At 42.9% G+C, this 18,153-nt stretch overlaps 1 protein-coding gene across 1 annotated transcript; it reads left to right on the top strand.

Moving 5' to 3' along the window:
* Positions 1-8,454: 8,454 nt before the first annotated feature.
* On the top strand, positions 8,455-9,429 carry LOC100011299 (pre-mRNA-splicing factor 38A-like). Its single transcript, XM_056794319.1, has one exon. The coding sequence runs from the start codon at positions 8,455-8,457 to the stop codon at positions 9,427-9,429; it is 975 nt and encodes a 324-aa protein (XP_056650297.1).
* The last annotated feature ends 8,724 nt before the right edge of the window (positions 9,430-18,153 follow it).

Here is an 18,153-nt window from a genome sequence, read left to right as displayed (position 1 = left end):
CCAGGGGTCGATGGACCCAATGGCTACCCTCACAAGGTTTAGCCGGCCTGTCGAAGCCGTTGCCTGGGGTGTGGCCACTGCCGCATGCTAGCAGCTACTAGGAGCCACAAGTGAGAGCTGGGTGTCAGGTGAGGGTCAGAGGCTGGAGAGCTGCCCTGGGAGGGCATGACAAGCCCTCTATACCAAAGATATTACTCCTCCCTGAGTCATGATATCATTGCCCTATCCAACCAACTTTACTTATCTCCAGTGAGTTCAAACATCTGACATCAGTGATGGCGAGCCCTTTAGAGACCAAGTGCCCAAACTACACTAGCACACTGCATGTGTGCCATAGGTTCTCCAACATGGTCTTAAATCAATTCACTAGGTAGTGGAAATTCCATGGGCCCAGAGGTCAGCAGAATTATGAGGATGATGGATGGGCACAATGAGAAGGTCATTATAAACAGTAAGAAAAGGCACCTGCTCTTAGAGGAATTGCAATGCCCAATGGTGGGATGGAAGAAGCAACAGATTTAGATTCAGACTATATTGCATTTGATCCCAGCTCTGGTGTTTGCCACCTGGAGACTTTGGGCAATCTGGGCCTCACTTTCCTTAGCATTACAAGGAAGGGATTAGTTGAGATGGCCTCTGTGGCCCTTCCCATCTCTTCAGTGATTAGCCCAGTTGGTCTTGAAAAACATGACAAAACACCCCTTCCTCCTCCGGAGTACTGAGGCTGGGGGCCATGGACACAGAACATTGTGTAATCAGTCAGATGAGGTCTTTGGATCAGTTGGTTAGGCCTAACTGCTTTTCTTTGTTGCCAGGAGTATTTAGCAGGAAAATATTGTGATGTGAAAACAAAAGGCATTAAAGAAAAAACAACAATCCCGGAAGTGCTGAACTCTGAGCCAAGACTCAAACCCAGTTCCTTGACCCTGACTGATGGGGTCACCATGGCAAATAACTGAAACCCCCAATGCTTTAGTTTCCTTACCTGCTCAAAGAGGAAGGGATGGAATAATCCTTGCCCTGCTTAATTCTTAGGATTGCTTTGAGGTGAAACTGCTTTATAAACTTTGAAATGCTCTGGACTTGGGGTCTCTATTTACATAATCTTTCCATTTTAGCACTCACCACTCCCTAACACAAAGCCACCAGTCCTTCCTGATTCCCTGCTCCAAGTCCCTCAAAATGGGCTAGCTAGGTGTCAAAGTAGATAGAGTACTGAACTTGGAATCAGGCAGACTCATCTTCATGAGTTCAAATCCCACCTCTGATACTTACTTGCTGTGTGTCCTGAGGCAAATTACTTCACTCTGCTTGCCTCAGTTTCTCATCTATAAAGTGAGTTGGAGAAGGAAATGGCAAACCACTCCAGTATCCTTGCCAAGAAAACCCCAAAGGGGGTCACAGGGATTTGGACATGACTGAACAACAACCCCAAAGTCCCTCGAAAGGCTCCCTTGACCTCTCCGGTTTCTTCACTTGTGCCCAAACAATTCCCCACTCCTGGAATGTCTCCCTTCTTCATTCCACTGACCCAGCCCCATACCATGCTTCAAGGGCTTCCATTTAGATTTTCCAAATGATAAATACCACTGGAAGCTTGAGGAAACTAACTAGAGGGCCAATAAACGAGAGTACTGCCTAGCCCAGTGGAGCGAGAGCTTAGAGAAATCATAATCAAAGGAGTGGCAGGCTAAAAATAGGCAGAGCTTTAAAAGGGTACCAAAAAGTTCACAGTCTCAGATCTGCAAGGGACCTTAGAGGTCATCTCATCCAATGTGACTTGAATGAGAATCTTCCCCTTATAACATCTGCAGCTCAGTGTGGGGTCATCCAGCCTTTTCTCTCTGGAAGAACTCCAGTGCCTTAGACCTTGCCACTCCCCAAGGAGGCAGCTCCTTCTACAATGACACATCCTCCATGGTCAAGGCATTCTTTTTACCCCTTACACTAATGGCTCATCTACAGCTACCTCCCTCAATTTAATTGGATTTCTTAACAGGCAAACTTTTGTTCAATGTGGGTTGGATCAGTCCATGCTCCACTTCCCATGCAGCCACTCACCGTGACCCCCTCCCCCCCTTCAATTCTATCCCTGCCCAGCTTCTCACTATCTGAAACCACCCTTGTCATCCAGACCACCAGAAAACATGCCCTTCCCCTAGTCCCCGAGGGTGTGAATCTCCTCAGCCTTGGAACTCCAACCATGAGGGCAAGCTACTCCCCCAGCCCAATATCGAGCCAGCTCCAGGGTCCAGACCAGACCAAGCAATGATGCTTCTCATTCTAGGTAGGCCATCCAGCTCGGCCATCGTGCCATAAAGCTGGCCATCCAACTCCTTTTTGATTTCCCTCCTGCTCTAGGAACTGGGTTATTGTCAATATTATTGTTACTACGATAAACATGACAGTCAAATGTCTTCCTTTGAATCAATTCCCAGTCCTCCCAGATGCTTTTTTCCTGGCTCCCACTCCCCTAGGTAGGCTGTCTTCCCCTGGTCAAATATAAGCTTCTTGAGGGCAAAGATGATCTCCCATTCCATCTTGTCAAGTGGTCTCCTTCCATAGTCTTCCTTTCTCTTTCCAAACCCCTTCACTCTTTCAGCAGGAGTAAGGAATATGCCATTGAGGTCCCTAAGGTTGTCTATTGTCAACTTAGGCTATCACAATCTTTAGCAATGCTTTCTAAGTACCTTCAGTTAGTATCATGACCTCCCTTTCATATTCTTATCCCTAGCACTTAGTCCATAGTAGGAACTTGATCTATTTTTTATTTTAAATTTAATTTAAATTTTTTCCCATGGTTCCATGATTCATGTTGTCTCCCTCCCCCCTCTTGGAGTTGACAAGCATTTCCACTGCATTATAATTGTGTTATCACTCAATACCTATTTTCTTATTATTCATTTTTGGAATAATGTTTTAAAAACCAAAACTCCAAATCATATACCCATAGAAACAAGTGTTAATATTTTTAATTCATTCATTCATTAGTGGGTTTTAAATCATAATGGGATGGAAACAAGGCTTCAGAATTAATCTAGAAAATCTAAAGAGAGTCAGGGTAGTGAAGGTAAGAGTAGAGAATGAATACTAAGACCCTTTGGGCTAGAGGCGATCGCCCAGCTCCTGCTGAAGTGAGGGGGACTGGCTGCCTCTGGAAGCCTGGGTTCCATGCCCCCATTCTTCACCATCTCCCAGTCCATCTTGTCCAGTGGTCTCCTTCCATAGTCTTCCTTTCTCTTTCAAATCCCCTGCACTCTTTCAGCAGGAAGAAGGAATATGCCATTGGGATCCCCAAGGTTGTCTATTGTCAACTTAGGCTATCACAATCTTTAGCAATGCTTTCTAAGTACCTTCAGTTAGCATCATTTGTCCCCAGAGTATGAGAACGAATGAATAATTGAATGATAAAGCATTTCTTCTATTGCTAGACACCATTCTAAGGCCTGGGGTTAGGAATACAAGAAAGCAAGGTAGTAAACTTGAGCCCACACATTTCCGATGCTTTCCTTGCTTTAGCAGAGACCTGAAGACATGAAGCAATTTTTGTTGGGACTGCCAATGGCTTAGAGACAATTATTTAAGAAAAGTTGCATTTTTTAATGCAGTTTGGGCAGTTGTTTACATAATAGATGAAGATTTCATGAGGAAAACAATGGAAATACTAAAGACAATGAGGATTTTCTTAATTGCAATAAGTATTCAGCATTTTTATTAATAAAATAAATTTGGTTTATAAGTTAATGATGCATCTTAAAAAAAAAAGAAAGAAAGAAAGGTAGTCCCTGCCTTCAAGGAACTTACACTCTAATGGAAGGAAACAACATATAAAGGGAAATTAGAAAAGGTCTAAACGTAGTAGCATATGGCCAGGAAATAACACAAAGCCATGGTTGTGAGCAAGACAATAATCCCAGAATGCCAAAGTGTAAAGGTCCCCTCAGAGGCCATCTGGCCCAGCACCTTCATCATTTGGCATTCGGAGACTTATTTTATTTTGCCATTTTGGTCTATACTTACATTTATACATGAGTGTGTGTATACATAGATGGTCTCTGTGTATATATTCTATGTTACATGAATATAGTATATATAAAATGCTTTACAAATGGCCATCATACAACTGTTGCTTGAAGATTGAGTCAAAGGGAATCCATTGCCTCCAAAGCACAAAGCAATATTTTCTGCTCTGTGGCTGCTCTAATTGTAAGAAGAGAAGATTCTTCTAACCTTGAGACCAAATTTGCTTTTCTACCCCCTCATACCCATTTCTCTTAGCTCAGATCAATCAGCTTTCACATGATGCCACTTCAGACAATTGAAGTCAACTGTCATGTCCTTCTCCATTTTCTCCTCTCCAAACTGAATATACCCAGTTCCTTCAATTGGTCTTCATTGGGCAGGAAGAGGAGATCTTTCACCAATACGGTTGCCCTCTTCTGAACACCTTCAGTTTATCCATATCCTTCCTAAAACACAGTGCTCATAACTGAACCTAATGCCCCAAAGGTGGGGGCATCCCTAGCCTTAGGAAAGGGGCCTTTTCTAATACAATTCACAATTATATGGAGATAAAGCACTGACCTGGAGTCAGAAAGACCTGAGTTCAAATGTGACCTCAGACCCTTACTAGATGTGGGACCCTGTGCCATTCACTTCACCCCACTTGCCTCAGTTTGCTCATCTGTAAAATGAATTGGAGAAGGAAATGGCAAATCACTCCAGTATCCCAAATGGGATCACAAAGAGTCAGATAGGACTGAAATGACTGAACTAATACAATAATATAATTGTATTGGGCTTGTAATCCACTGAGCCCTCCAGTATTGATGGAAAACATTCAGCTCACTCACTTTCCTTTAGGAGTCATTTGGTACTAGTCCTCATGCCATTTCTCTCATACCATAATTACAGGAGACTAAGCCATAGACTTTGGTTGTTCTTTTGTAAAAAACAAGGTGAAAAAGTCACTTTTCCCAGGTCTATTATAATACATTCCCAAGTCACATATATTTTCAAGCTACACAAGTGTATAATGGAATCCATAATGGACAGAAAGGTGTACTCTAGAGGAAGAGGAGGAGGAGGAACTCAGGCAGATAGCCAGCCAGCCCTCTTGGCCTTAGATTAGGGGTTCTTAACCTTTTGGGTATCACTCACCTCTGTGTCAGCTTAGGGAAGCCTAAGGACCCCTTCTTAGAATAACATTTCTAAATAACTGAAAGAAAGATGGCAACTAAGTGACTTAATGGATTGAAAGCAAAGTCCCAAAATAGGAGGTCCTGGGTTCAAATTTGACTTCAGACACTTCCTAGATGTGTGACCCTGGGCAAGTCACTCAATCCCCATTGCCCAGCCCTTCCCACTCTTCTGCCTTGGAATCAATACACAGTACTGAATCTAAGATGGAAGGTAAACATTTTTAAAATAATAATAATAATAATTGAAGAAAATGCTGAATTTTAATTAAGTGAAAGTACAAATGTAATTTTTTTGTCCAAGGAACAAGGAACCCTGAAATCAATTCATGGACCTAAGGGTAAGATCCCTTACCCTAGAGGGCATTGTTTTGTTTTGTGTCCCATTGTGATTGTTGTTTTGGACCAAAAAAGAATTGTTACTTCATTGCTTAGTGGAGTGATGAAGCTTTCAAAGCTTGAAAAGATGGTCCTTAGAAAATGGACATGTAGCTTGTTACCAGACCTGTCCTGCAAGGCCTTCCCCTTGTTGCATGTTGCCTCCTCCAGGAGACTGGTAAGCTCCTTGAAGGCAGGGATTGTCTTTTGCCTTTTCATATCCCTCCCTTTAGTCCAATGCCTGGCACATAGTAGGTGCTTAATAAATGTTGACTGATCGATTGATTCATCTAAAGCATCCATCTGACTAGACGACCTCCAAGATCCCTTCTAGCTCAACATCTACAGTTCTAATGGTGGCATTCAAGGTGATCAGACCAAGTTTGTTCTGGCCCAGCCTTCCAGTCCCCATGGTCACCTCCACACTGCATTAGGCATTAGAGCATGGCTTTAGTACAAGACTGTCTTTGGGCCAAAGTGACTTCTATCCACGTCTTTCTTCCCATTCAATTTACTACCATTTAAAAAAAAAAAACCCTCACCTTCTGTCTGAGAATTAATACTCAGTATGGGTTTTAAGGCAGAAAACTGTCAAGGGCTGGACAATAAGGATTAAGTGACTTGCCCAGGGTCACACAGGTAGGAAATGTCTGAGATCAGATTTGAACCCAGGACCTCCTATCTCCAGGCCTGGCTTTCTAGACACTGAGCCACTCAGTTGCCCCTCATAAGCATTCATTAAATGTTTACAATGTGTTATACTAAAGACCAAACTTGAACCAATCTCTACTCTCAAAGAACTTGTACTCTTAAATCCGACAAGGAAGAACCCATTTCCCAGTCTTGTATCCTTGGAAACTGCCCTGGGGGCAGCTGCTCATCAGCTCTGTTGTAGTGAGGACTTCCCAGTGTTCTTCATGGAGGGCACCCCCACTTCTTGTCTCCATGCTTTTGCCTTGGCAGTATCTCAGACCTGGAATGCACTCCCATCTCAAATCCACCTTTTAGTTTCTTTGGCTTCCTTCAAGAGTCAAATCACATCACCCCTTTGGCGGGAGGCATTTCTCAGGCAGCTCTGCCAAGCGGTTATTGTTAGCCTTAGGGAGACTCCCTTCTAGAAACTCCCTAGATTTCCCAAATTCCTAGTTATTTACAGGCAGCCTCCCCATAAGCTCTGTGAAGGCAAGAACTGTGTTTTGCCTTTCACTGGTTTCCCCAGAGCTTAGCATAGTACTTGGCACATAGTAGATACTTTAATCATGTTGTTTAGTTTAACAATAACCTGATAGAGAAAGGGCCAAAGGTATCGGGATCCCCATTTTTCATATGATTAAGTGCAACTAAAAAGCATTTATTGAAAGTTTTCCATGTGCTTCAAACTGCGGAGGCAAATCCAAGTAAATGAGAGCCCCCTGCCCACAAGGAGCACTCACAGGCTTAGCAACACACAACCGGCAAGTGTTCGAAGCAGGATTGGAATTCCAGGGCTTCGGGATGAGACCCAGATCTCTCTGCTGAAAGCCCCATCCCCTCACTCAATCACACAAACAGAATCAGATTCACAAAAGGAAGAATGGCTCCTGCCACTGGCTCTAATAGTTGCCTAAAGAGATGAGTGTCTCTTCTGCCATGCTCTCTGCTGGAACCAAAGAATCTCTCTGAATTCTTAATTCTATGCAAAATGTATTCATGTCAATAGGCAGGCTGGTCTTCCAAAAGCAAAGCAACCATCCTCAGAGGCTGTGAGTTGCACAGTGAATGGAGCTGGGTGTGAAAAGGGAATTAACACTCCCTTCCTTTTCTTTAATGGACTCAGTCAAAAACTGGAAGATCCTTTAGCATTGATTGCAAGGAAATTCACACCCTCAGAGAAAGAAAGTTCACATCCCTCAGAGAGAGGAAATTCACACCCTCAGAGACAGGAAGTTCACGCCCTAGGAGACAGGAAGTTCACACCTTCAGAGACAGGAAGTTGATTCCAGAGGCACTGATTGGCTCCGGAGGTGTGATATGGGAGAGCCAATGGGTGGAGAAAACTGAATATAAGTCACAACCCAGCCACTGCTCACTGACTCTTGCTTGAGATGTCTGCCTTGGTGGGTCTTGCTAAAAAGACTCTCGGACATCTGACTGGAGATTGGATCCTCTCTAAGTTGGTTGAACAGTTTGAAATAGACAAAAGGGCAGATTAGTTTCACAGCTATAGCTATTGGTCTGATACCGTAAAGCTGTTTGGGAGCACCTTGTTTCTCCTGCATGGAAGAGTGAGTTCGAAATCCCCTTTTCCCTTTAACTAAGAACAGCTGAGTAGCAAGCCATTTCTTGCTGCTGCCTGGTAAGCCATTTTTCTTTTTTGCTTTGGTTTGGTGTTGATAGCAACATACAGCCTTGTGGCCCAGAACTCCTGATTGGTGAGAAGGAGTGAAGTATTGGGGGAGGTTAACAAGTTTAACTTTCAGAACTCTTCATACCCTCTTAGCTAAACACAGGCTGTACCCTCAGGGGTTTACCTACAAGGAAGTGTGTTGTATTTTGCCTTAAGTAAAAAGCCTTTTGCTTTTTCTTGTTTGGGGTTTTTCCCCCCCTCTCAAATCTTCCTGACCGAATTTTGGCCTCAGACTGAGGCTTTTTCCCACCCTCCATTCAAACACTAGTAAATTAAGGCGTGTCAGCACCCATACCATTTTTTTTCTTCCTAATCTTTAGAACACCCTTCCCTCCAGCCTAACCACTAGCGGATAGGCATAGGGTGGCATCATCTACAGACAGGAAGTAGAACTGCAGGCAATTCAATAATTAAATTTAAAAATAAATAGGTGGCAGAAGGAGGCCCGTGTAAGTGCTTCAGAGGCAGTGCTGCCATTGCTAATTCTCCAAGATGGCAAACCGGACAGTAAAGGATGCTCACAGCATCCATGGCACCAACCCGCAGTACCTGGTGGAGAAGATCATCCGAACTCGAATCTATGAATCCAAGTACTGGAAGGAGGAGTGCTTCGGGCTCACAGCTGAGCTTGTTGTGGATAAAGCCATGGAATTGAGGTTCATGGGTGGGGTCTATGGCAGCACCATCAAGCCAACTCCTTTCCTGTGCCTGACCTTAAAGATGTTGCAAATACAGCCAGAGAAGGACATCATAGTGGAATTCATCAGAAATGAGGATTTCAAATATGTCCGCATGTTGGGGGCCCTGTACATGAGGCTGACAGGCACTGCCACTGACTGCTATAAATATCTAGAACCTCTTTATAATGACTATCGGAAAATTAGGATCCAGAACCGAAATGGGGAATTTGAGCTGATGCGCATGGATGAGTTTATTGATGAGCTTCTACACCGGGAGCGGGTTTGTGACATCATCCTGCCCCGGCTTCAGAAGCGCTACGTGCTAGAAGAAGCTGAGCAGCTGAAGCCCCGAATCAGTGCCCTGGAGGAGGACATGGACGATGTGGAGTCCAGTGAGGAGGAAGAAGAGGACAATAATGACAAGCTGGAGACTGCCTCGTCCCTGGCTCAGCTCCAGCGAAGTTACCGCAAGCTGGACAAGCCCCATCACTCTCCAAAGCTGCGCTACAAGCGAAGCCGGAGCCGGAGCCGGAGCCGGAGCCGGAGCCGGAGCCGGAGCCAGAGCCGATCTCCCCAGAGATGCAGCTGGTCTCCCAAAAGGAGGAGTCCCTCCCACCGTCGAGAAAGACATCGCAGCAAGAGCCCAAGACGCCACCGGAGCCGATTCCAAGAACGGCGCCACAGCCACCGCTCCCGATCCAGATCTCCAGGCCATCACAGGAGCTATTCTAAGTCACCTAAAAGGTTGAGGAAAAGCCACAAGAAGAGCAAGCAGAGGAACAAGTAGGGGATGCCCACCTGCCCAATAGTATCCTGGGCTCCAAAGGGACAGCCCACATCACCAGCCTGACCTGGCCTTACCACCCCTGTGATGGTTGCCTTTGGGTCTTCTGCAGCTTTTCTTGCCCCTGCCCTGGTTTTTATGACTTTTTTTAAACTGGCCTAAGAAGAACTGTGTTGAGTGAAGAAATCTCTGTAATGCAATTTTAAATACAAGATGTATGTAATTTCCTGTTAACCACTCCAACAGCTATCAAAATTGGAGAAAAGAACTCTTGGATTCATTGCTCACATGTAAAACAGGTACCTTCTATGGACACTGATTAATTGTATCCTGCCACATGGAATTGTCTTTATGTGTACCCTCCTCCTATGACTGGACTGAAGACAATATCATTATGAAAGCCCATGGACACTGTTTTGGCTGAAACACTGAATTCCTAATTTTTTAATTATTGTTTTCCTTTTTTTAATAGGATATTTTAATTTTTTCCTCTTATTTTTTTGTACTTGAAGCACATGGAATCAGCATTAATGTTTTTGATTTTGTAAGATAAAGTTTACAATAGCCCTAATTCCAATGTATATCCAAAAGCTTTAGACTATGGAAACTTGTCATGGATTGTTAAGTGTTATGGGACTTCAACTAATAATTGTGTCTGATTTCAGGAGAAGGGATCACAAAAGAGCCACTGTACAAGGTCAAGGAGACCACTAATCCCTGTGGGACGGATGAGAATTTGTGCCAAGACAGAGGACTTGTTTTGAGGTTCAAGGAAGCAGCTGTTTAACAACTTCAGATGCTGGACTTCCCTATACCAGAATTGCTACAAGTACCTCAGTTTGGCTTTCATTTTGGCTCCCCTATCCCTGAGATTGAAAGTAAAATCAGACTAGGGAATCACAGATTTCCCTTTCACATCAGAATCTAGTCCTTTTTCTCTTATAGTATGGCAATTTTCTGTAGTCCTGGCTTCCAATGGGTAAATGCTATGTTGCTACAATTGTCCTGCAAGCTTGTAGGATAATAATCATTTTAATTGGGCCTTGCTGGTGATTCAAGAACTTGTCACAGGTTTATTTTTTTTTACTCATAATATTATATACATGAGATTTTGGTATATTTTTCCTCAAAATTTAATTTTTCCTCTTCTGTTTGGGGTTTTGGGGGGCATTTTTGGTTTTCTTTTGACAATTGAGTCATATACCCCATAACTCAATCATGTATCCTGGAGTGATCCTGATGTTAGTCAACACCGTTCTCAGGGGGATTGTATAATTATCCTAAAATCCAAGGTTTGAATTTTTTTTGGAGAAATTTCAAGAAAAGAAACTCACCAACACCCTGCATAGAGAAAGCAAATCTTTTGGAGAAGGTGCCATGAGGATGCCTGCGGAAACCACACACTGCATCAGAAGATCCAGAGTGAATTTTGGGATATAATGAACTGAACTGAAGAGGGGATGAACATTTCATTTATTCTGAATGTAAACTCTTATGCCAAAGGGGAATCCCCCAGTTGGTTTTTTGTCAATGCATCTGTCAATCATTGTTTTTGTTTTCTTTCTCTTTTATTTCCCTCTCATCCTCAAATTATTGTAATTTCCCCCTTAGAAAGTGCAATATTCTATACACCACTAGTAAGAGAATCTTTAGAGGTATAAACTGGTTACCTGAAATGATTCACTGGAGAGATTAGGCATGTTAATCTCCCAAAACCCTCAATTGGGGGGATTTCAACATGCTTGTCATAGTAGAGTCACAGGGGAGATTGTGAAAAGGGAATTAACGCTTCCTTTGTTTTCTTTAATGTAATCAGTCAGAAATTTGAAGATCCTTTAGCACTGATTGAAAGGACATTCACACCCTCAGAGAAAGTAAGTTGATTCCACAGGCACAAATTAAGGAACTATGATTGGTTCCTGAGGTATGACATGGGAGAGCTAATGGATGGAGAACATTTTATATAAATCAAGACCCAACCAATGCTCATTGACCCTTGCTTGAGATTCCTGCATTGGTGGCTCTTGCTAAAAGACTCTCAGACTTCTGACTGGGGATTGAACTGAATTTCATCAGAGCAGACTCTAGGGTGGTAGGCTAGACAATTCTCTACCTCCTTCCTACATTTTCCTCTCTTTACTATCTTTGCTTTGATATAATAAAAGCTACTAAATCTCATAATTTAATTTTTTATTATTATCATTGGTGACCACCTTTTTAACTATTACATAGGCCCGGAGTCAGGAACACCTGAGTTCAAATTCAGCCTCAGACATTTCCTAGCTGGGTGACCCTGGACAAGTCACTTAAAACTCAGTTCACCCCAGTTTCCTCAACTATAAAATGGGGATCATAATAACACCTCCCTCCCAGAATTATTGTGAGGATGAAATGAGATTATATTTGTAATGGGCTTGGCACTTTGTAGCTACTATAGAAATGCTTATCCCACTCTTCTCTTCACCCATCTCTACAAAAGGTTCTCTGGTCATTCCTGGCTTTACATTCACAGCCTATTAGAGGACCTGGGGAGGATTCAAGTGTCTGTTTAAGTCCCCTCTCCTTGGAGGCCATCCAACAAAGGCTGCATGATCACTTCCCGGGTATGTCACAGAGCAGATTTATATTCAGGACAGCTTGAACTAGTTGGTCACTGGATTCCCTTCCAACCCCAAGAGGTGATGATTCTGTATGTGACTAAAGGATGATCCTTAGCTTGAGCTCCCTTCCTCATGCCCTAAAGTAGACTCTATGGTTCCCCATTCTGTCAGCTCATCTAGTGCCCCAAAAATCAACACTGGGGAGTAGGAGGTGTGAAGATTAAAATGAACTCTCCCCTGATTATAACAATGAAGGTATTTAGCTCTTCCCTGATTGTGAAGATTAAATTGTAACCCTTGTCTATTTTTAGAACACAGTACTTAAAGTTAAGTATGAAGATCTGCCCATTTTAGATTAAATCACCAAAGGTGCAAACACCCCATTCACACTTGAGTGGGGGAGGTCTGTGATCCACATGTGCGATAGTTGGTAAGGAATAAGAATTGACTAACTGCCTTCTGGGCAGACCTAGAGCAGAGCATCAGCTGTTATTGGTAGACATGGAATTAGGGTAAGTAACGCAAAAGAAGCACGTTGAAAAGGAGCTATTACTTCCTGTGAGAGACAGTGTGTGACAGACAGATTTTTTGGAAGTTGAGACTAGAGAGAATTCTTCCTGCTTTTGAGTTGAGGCTGGTGAAGAGGGGCAGAAGAATCTGCTGGCTGGACTGGCACATGGTAAGTAAAAAGGCTGACTCTTAACTGCTGGATTTTTCTGGAAAAACTATCCTCTGGAGAGCCCTACTCTTAAGACACACTTCCCTGGCCCTTAACTTTGCTGAGGCTGGATGAAACTAATTCTCCCTGCCCAGAGGGGCAGGGAGTAAATTACTTAGTGCTCAGGCTAGATATATTACCTTATCCTCTCTCTGATTTCTTGCTTCACCCTTTCTACATTTTTAAAATAAATTGTAAATAAAATCTCTTTGGAATTAATTAAATTCCTCGCAACCACACTCTTAAATCTAAAATCCAACCCTTTTTAAAATTAAACCCCTTTTCCCCCTTACAGAGGAGACAAAGAGGCACTGAGTTCTAGGTGTGACAAAAGTTGAATCAAGTCCCAAAGTTAAAACAAGGAATGAAAACATATTTGCACTGGCTTATTCAGAGAGCTGAAATCGAGTCAGTGAAAACTCATTGGTAGAACCTTCTGAGTGCCTACTGGTTAGATCAGTCACAGTTGGAAACACTGTACAGTGATCCTGACATGGAGATGACATTTTGGTCCTCTTTGAGTACAAAGGACAACAATCAACCAAGGAAAATGCAAGAATGCCCCAGGAAAATGTAGAATGAAACAAATCTTACTCTTTTCAGTCAAAAAGCTGGAAGTATTTGGGCAAGTATTTATGTCCTCAGATGAGATAGCTATCATAGAGCTCAAAGGCCACTGAGTCCAAATCCTTATTTTATTGAAGAATAAACTGAGGCCCAGAATGCTTAAGTGCATTGGATCATAAATCATGAAGTCCCGTTCCCTCTTTTGATATTGGAAGAAACTGAGTATGGGAATAGTTAAGTGACTTGCCCAAGGTCATAGAAATAGAAGACTTGACCCCAAACCTTCTGACTTTAGACAAAATCATGTTCTGGTCTGCCATTTTGTTTATTAGATATTTTTATTTAACTATTTTTGCTTTGAAAAAAAAAAAAGATTCTAAAGGGCGAGAGGACGTGCTTCCAGAAATTACTCTGATATAAGGACAAAAAGTATCCAAAAGTTCATTTTGAAAGAAATTTGGCAGCAGAAGCAGCAGTAGCAGCAGACTTTCTCTCTTTCCATGTTCCTAAGAGCTTAGCTTCCCCAGCCTAGGGACAGGGACCAAGCACCGGCTTGCCTTTGCCTCTGAGCTTTCTTCAGCTCCTTTCCAGGCTGGACTTTTTTCTCTCCTCTCTCTTCTGCTCCCCCCCCCCCTTTTTTTTTTGGTCACTTGATACTTGATGCATATGAGAAAATGCTTTCCTTGAGTCTCTTTTCTCTGTCCTTGGAATTCTACATTTTCTTCTAACTATTTTTAAAGCAACTAAGGGTTCATTTTTCCAGATAACTGAAATGAATTATATCAGTGACTATGTTAACCCCCAAGGGCAGCTAGATGCACAATGGTTGGTGTGCCAGTCCTGCAGTCAGGAAGCTTCATCTTTCTGAGTTCAAATCTAGACTCAGACCTTTCTAGTTGTGTGACCTCAGCCAAATCAGTTTCCCTGTCTGCTGGAGTCCATCATACCCCACGTGGTTGACAAGGTCACAGTCTGAGGAAGGAATGTCAGCAAAGCAGACCCCAGAATGATGGCCCCCTGCTGATCCCCCTCTGTGACTTCTCTCCCCAAATTTTCCCCACTAATGGACTTGTTATGATTATTATTTTCTCCCAAATACAGGAGAAATAATATGAGAGCAAATACTTATAGGATCAATACATATATATGCCCTACTTTAAGCCCCCTGGGTTTTAACCCCAAAAGATTGAAATTACAGAATTAAAGCACAAAGATTACTGCCCATGACCCCTGCTTTCTCAAGCACAAGACATGCTCCAAGGCCCTATAATAAATAACGGCCGAAAGCTTGAGTACTATAATGAATCTTTTCCTACAGTTGCCACACTCCAATGATGTTGAAACAGAAGCCAAGCAGCATTGCTGGGCACTTTAACATAACACAAAAAAAAACAGAACTTGTAAATTGAGGAAAACCCCAAAACTTGTCTGCTTTAAGTTCTCACACCTAGTTACGAATGTGTTTTGTTGTTCATCTCCCAAGCAATTATGATTGAGAGTGAAAGCTGACCAAAAGCACAATGATCCTCTCAGCAGATCAAGGGGTGCTAACCTACAAATGGCTTTATTCACATTAATCATATCTATCACAGAGTGTTGTAGAAACCTAGTAAATGATCACAGAATTCTTTGGTTTAGTAACATCCCAAGAATGTTGTTTAGGTGATTTGATAATATCCGATCAAATTGTAGAATGTCACATACCTAGAAGATTGATTGACTGCACAACAGTCATCATCCATAACTAGGTTCTACCCTACATCAAGCCCAAGATGAATTGGAATCACTCCAATTAGAAAACAAAAAAGGGGGAGATGCTGGGAGCCATCAAAAACCACACTGTTTGACATGGTCCACATGGAAACTGGGGACTAAAAAGCAGCCCCCAGGAAGGATGGAAACACACTGAACTCCCCCCCCCCCAAACCACCCTAAGTGACTTTCATTATTAACATCCCCTTATTATTGGAATTGCCATGATTATTATTCTTACTTAGCCCCAGGAAAAATAGATGAGAGCAACAAGCTTGCAGGGTGAATACAGATGCCCCACTCTGTCCCCCCAGAATATTACCAGGAGAGCCCACTTACAAAATTAAACCTAAGGATTCTTATATACCCACTTAGATGGTACCCTCTTTTCTAGGCATAAAAACTTCTGGCAAATTTGTGCTCTGAATTCCCTAACCTATATCTGGGTCATGTTGATTCTACCCACTGATCCTGCCCTTAGCAACAATGTTTAATTGACTGTCTACCTAGGCTTCCTGTCTGTTGTTAGGATCCCGGGAAACATGTATGTTGAGAATGAAACAGTTTGCCAAGTATATGTGTGATCATGAGGGTATAAAATAAAGCCAGGCCTCAGCCACAGCGGAGCAGTTTATCCTGTGAAACCTGTGCCACGAATTGAATGTGAAAACTGGGTCCCATCCATCATTTCGCTGACACCATCCCACCTCCAAGACCCTGTCCCCTGTGGGAGGCTGACCCACCCCACAGCACTCATCTGTAGAATAAGCTGGAGAAGGATTTAGAAAGCCGCTCTAGTATCTTTGCTAAAAAGACCCCCAATGGGGTCACAAAGAGTCAGACATGATTGAAAAACAACAATATATCAGATCCCACTAGAGAACCTTTCTAGTGTCCATTTAAATGGCTCATGCTTACTGATTATGTTAGTGCTTCGAAGGTAGTCTAGATCCCAAGCAAACCTATTTGCTGCACCCTAAATATGACATTCCATCAGCCACTGGGAGCTTTTTCACAGGCATCTCTTCTAGGCAAAGTATTCCCTCCATCCTCTCCAACCTGTATAATCTCTAGCACAGCCCTGATGCCTTCTTTGTGAAGCCTTGTCCCATTTCCTCCTTCTCCATCACTATTTTCTCCCTCTTGAAATTGCTCTATAGAAAATTCACATTTACTTATCTGTGCACATGTTTTATGAACCCTGTAGAATATAAATGAATTAATAGTCGAATATAAGACTATATGTGGGGCTAGTTCATATTTGCCTCCAAATCCCCAGTGCCTAATACATTGCCTGGCACATAATAAATAGGTGCTTAATAAATAAATAAGTAGATCTCTCTCTCTCTCCCTCTCTCCCTCTCTCTCTCTCTCTCTCTTCTCTCTCTCTCTCTCTCTCTCTCTCTCTCTCTCTCTCTCTCTCTCTCTCTCTCTATCCCTCTCTCTCTCTCTCTCTCTATCCCTCTCTCTCTCTCTCTTCTCTCTCTCTCTCTCTCTCTCTATCCCTCTCTCTCTCCCCTCTCCCTCCCTCTCTCTCTCCCTCTCTCCCTCTCTCTCTCTCTCTCTCTCTCTCTCTCTCTCTCTCTCTCTCTCTCTCTCTATCCCTCTCTCTCTCTCTCTCTCTATCCCTCTCTCTCTCTCTCTCTCTCTCTCTCTCTCTCTCTCTCTCTCTATCCCTCTCTCTCTCTCCCTCTCCCTCCCTCTCTCTCTCCTCTCTCTCTCTCTCTCTCTCTCTCTCTCTCTCTCTCTCTCTCTCTCTCTCTCTCTCTCTCTCTCTCTCTCTCTCTCTCTCTCTCCTATCTATCTGTCTGTCTATATTCTGGTCTGTGGAGTACTTGTTAATATAAGCTTCAGTGTAAAGATGGCTAAGTCTAAGAAGCACACCACCCACAACCAATCACAGCAATGGCATCAAGAAATCTAGGTCACAGAGATACGAGTCTCTGAAAGGGGTTGACCCAAAATTTCTGAGAAACATGCGCTTTGCTAAGAAACACAAGAAGAAGGGACTGAAGAAGATGCAGGTCAACAATGCCAAAGCCATCAAGGTCCAAGAAGAGGCCACTAAGGCTCTGAGCACCAAGGCCTCCAAGGCTAAGCTTCTCAGGCCCACCAATGCCCGGCATACTGGCCATAAAATGGCCACCAAGCGTCCAGGCCCAAGGGTTGAAATCAAACGTCCAGACTCCGAGATCACAAAGACTGACTCCAAGGTTGCCAGAAGCACTGACCCCAAAGCTGCCAAGCCCACTGACCCCAAGGCCACGAAATCCAGCTCCAAGGCCACTAAATATGATACCAAGGTCACTAAGTCCAATCCCAAAGCAGCCAAGGCCACCAAGTCTGATTCTAAGGTTACAAAGCCCAGTGATGCTAAGGCTGCTAAGCCTGCTGAGTCCACCCACCAACTCTAAGGGTACCAAATGAAAAGATGCTGGGATTAAAGCTTCTAGTCCAAAGCTTTTCAAATAGATGCTTCTGGACAAAAGGACTTATTTAAACTCTAAACCACCACTTTTTCTTGGCCAGGGTATGATTATTCACTATTTTGTACAAATAAAGGAAATGATGAGTCATAAGAAAAAAACAATAAACAAACAAACAAATAAATAAATAAATGAGTAGAGAATCAATAAATGAGTAGAAATCAAATGAAATTTTTACTGTCTTGGGAATGTGGTTTGGCTCCTGAGCAGGGATAGGTCTCCTGCCATTTCACTGGCATCTGATGGTCACTCGATCATGAATTGTTCTGCACTAAAATCAATTTCTTGACAATTTTCTGAATATCAAGTAAGACATCCCTGGTTTGGCTCTTTGGCAGACTTTGCAGGTGTCTATGGGTAAAAAACTGTGTCTTATGGTGTCTCCTTTTCTCAGCCAATGATAGCATTGGCAACACCAAGGCAGGACTGGAAGACAAAGTTAAGGAAATACTTTCTCTGGGTCAAATATATCAGAAATGTTCTTTAACAACATTAATGACTTAAATCTGGAAAGGATGAAATTTAAGTCAAGGCAGCAAACATTCATTAAGTACCCAAGATGTGCCAAATACTGTGAAAAGGACTGGGAGTATGAAGAAAAGTC

The sequence above is a fragment of the Monodelphis domestica genome, chromosome 1 (genome assembly GCF_027887165.1).
Source record: "Monodelphis domestica isolate mMonDom1 chromosome 1, mMonDom1.pri, whole genome shotgun sequence".
NCBI classification, from domain to species: Eukaryota; Metazoa; Chordata; class Mammalia; order Didelphimorphia; family Didelphidae; genus Monodelphis; species Monodelphis domestica.
This window is presented reverse-complemented; position numbering and strand designations above follow the sequence as displayed.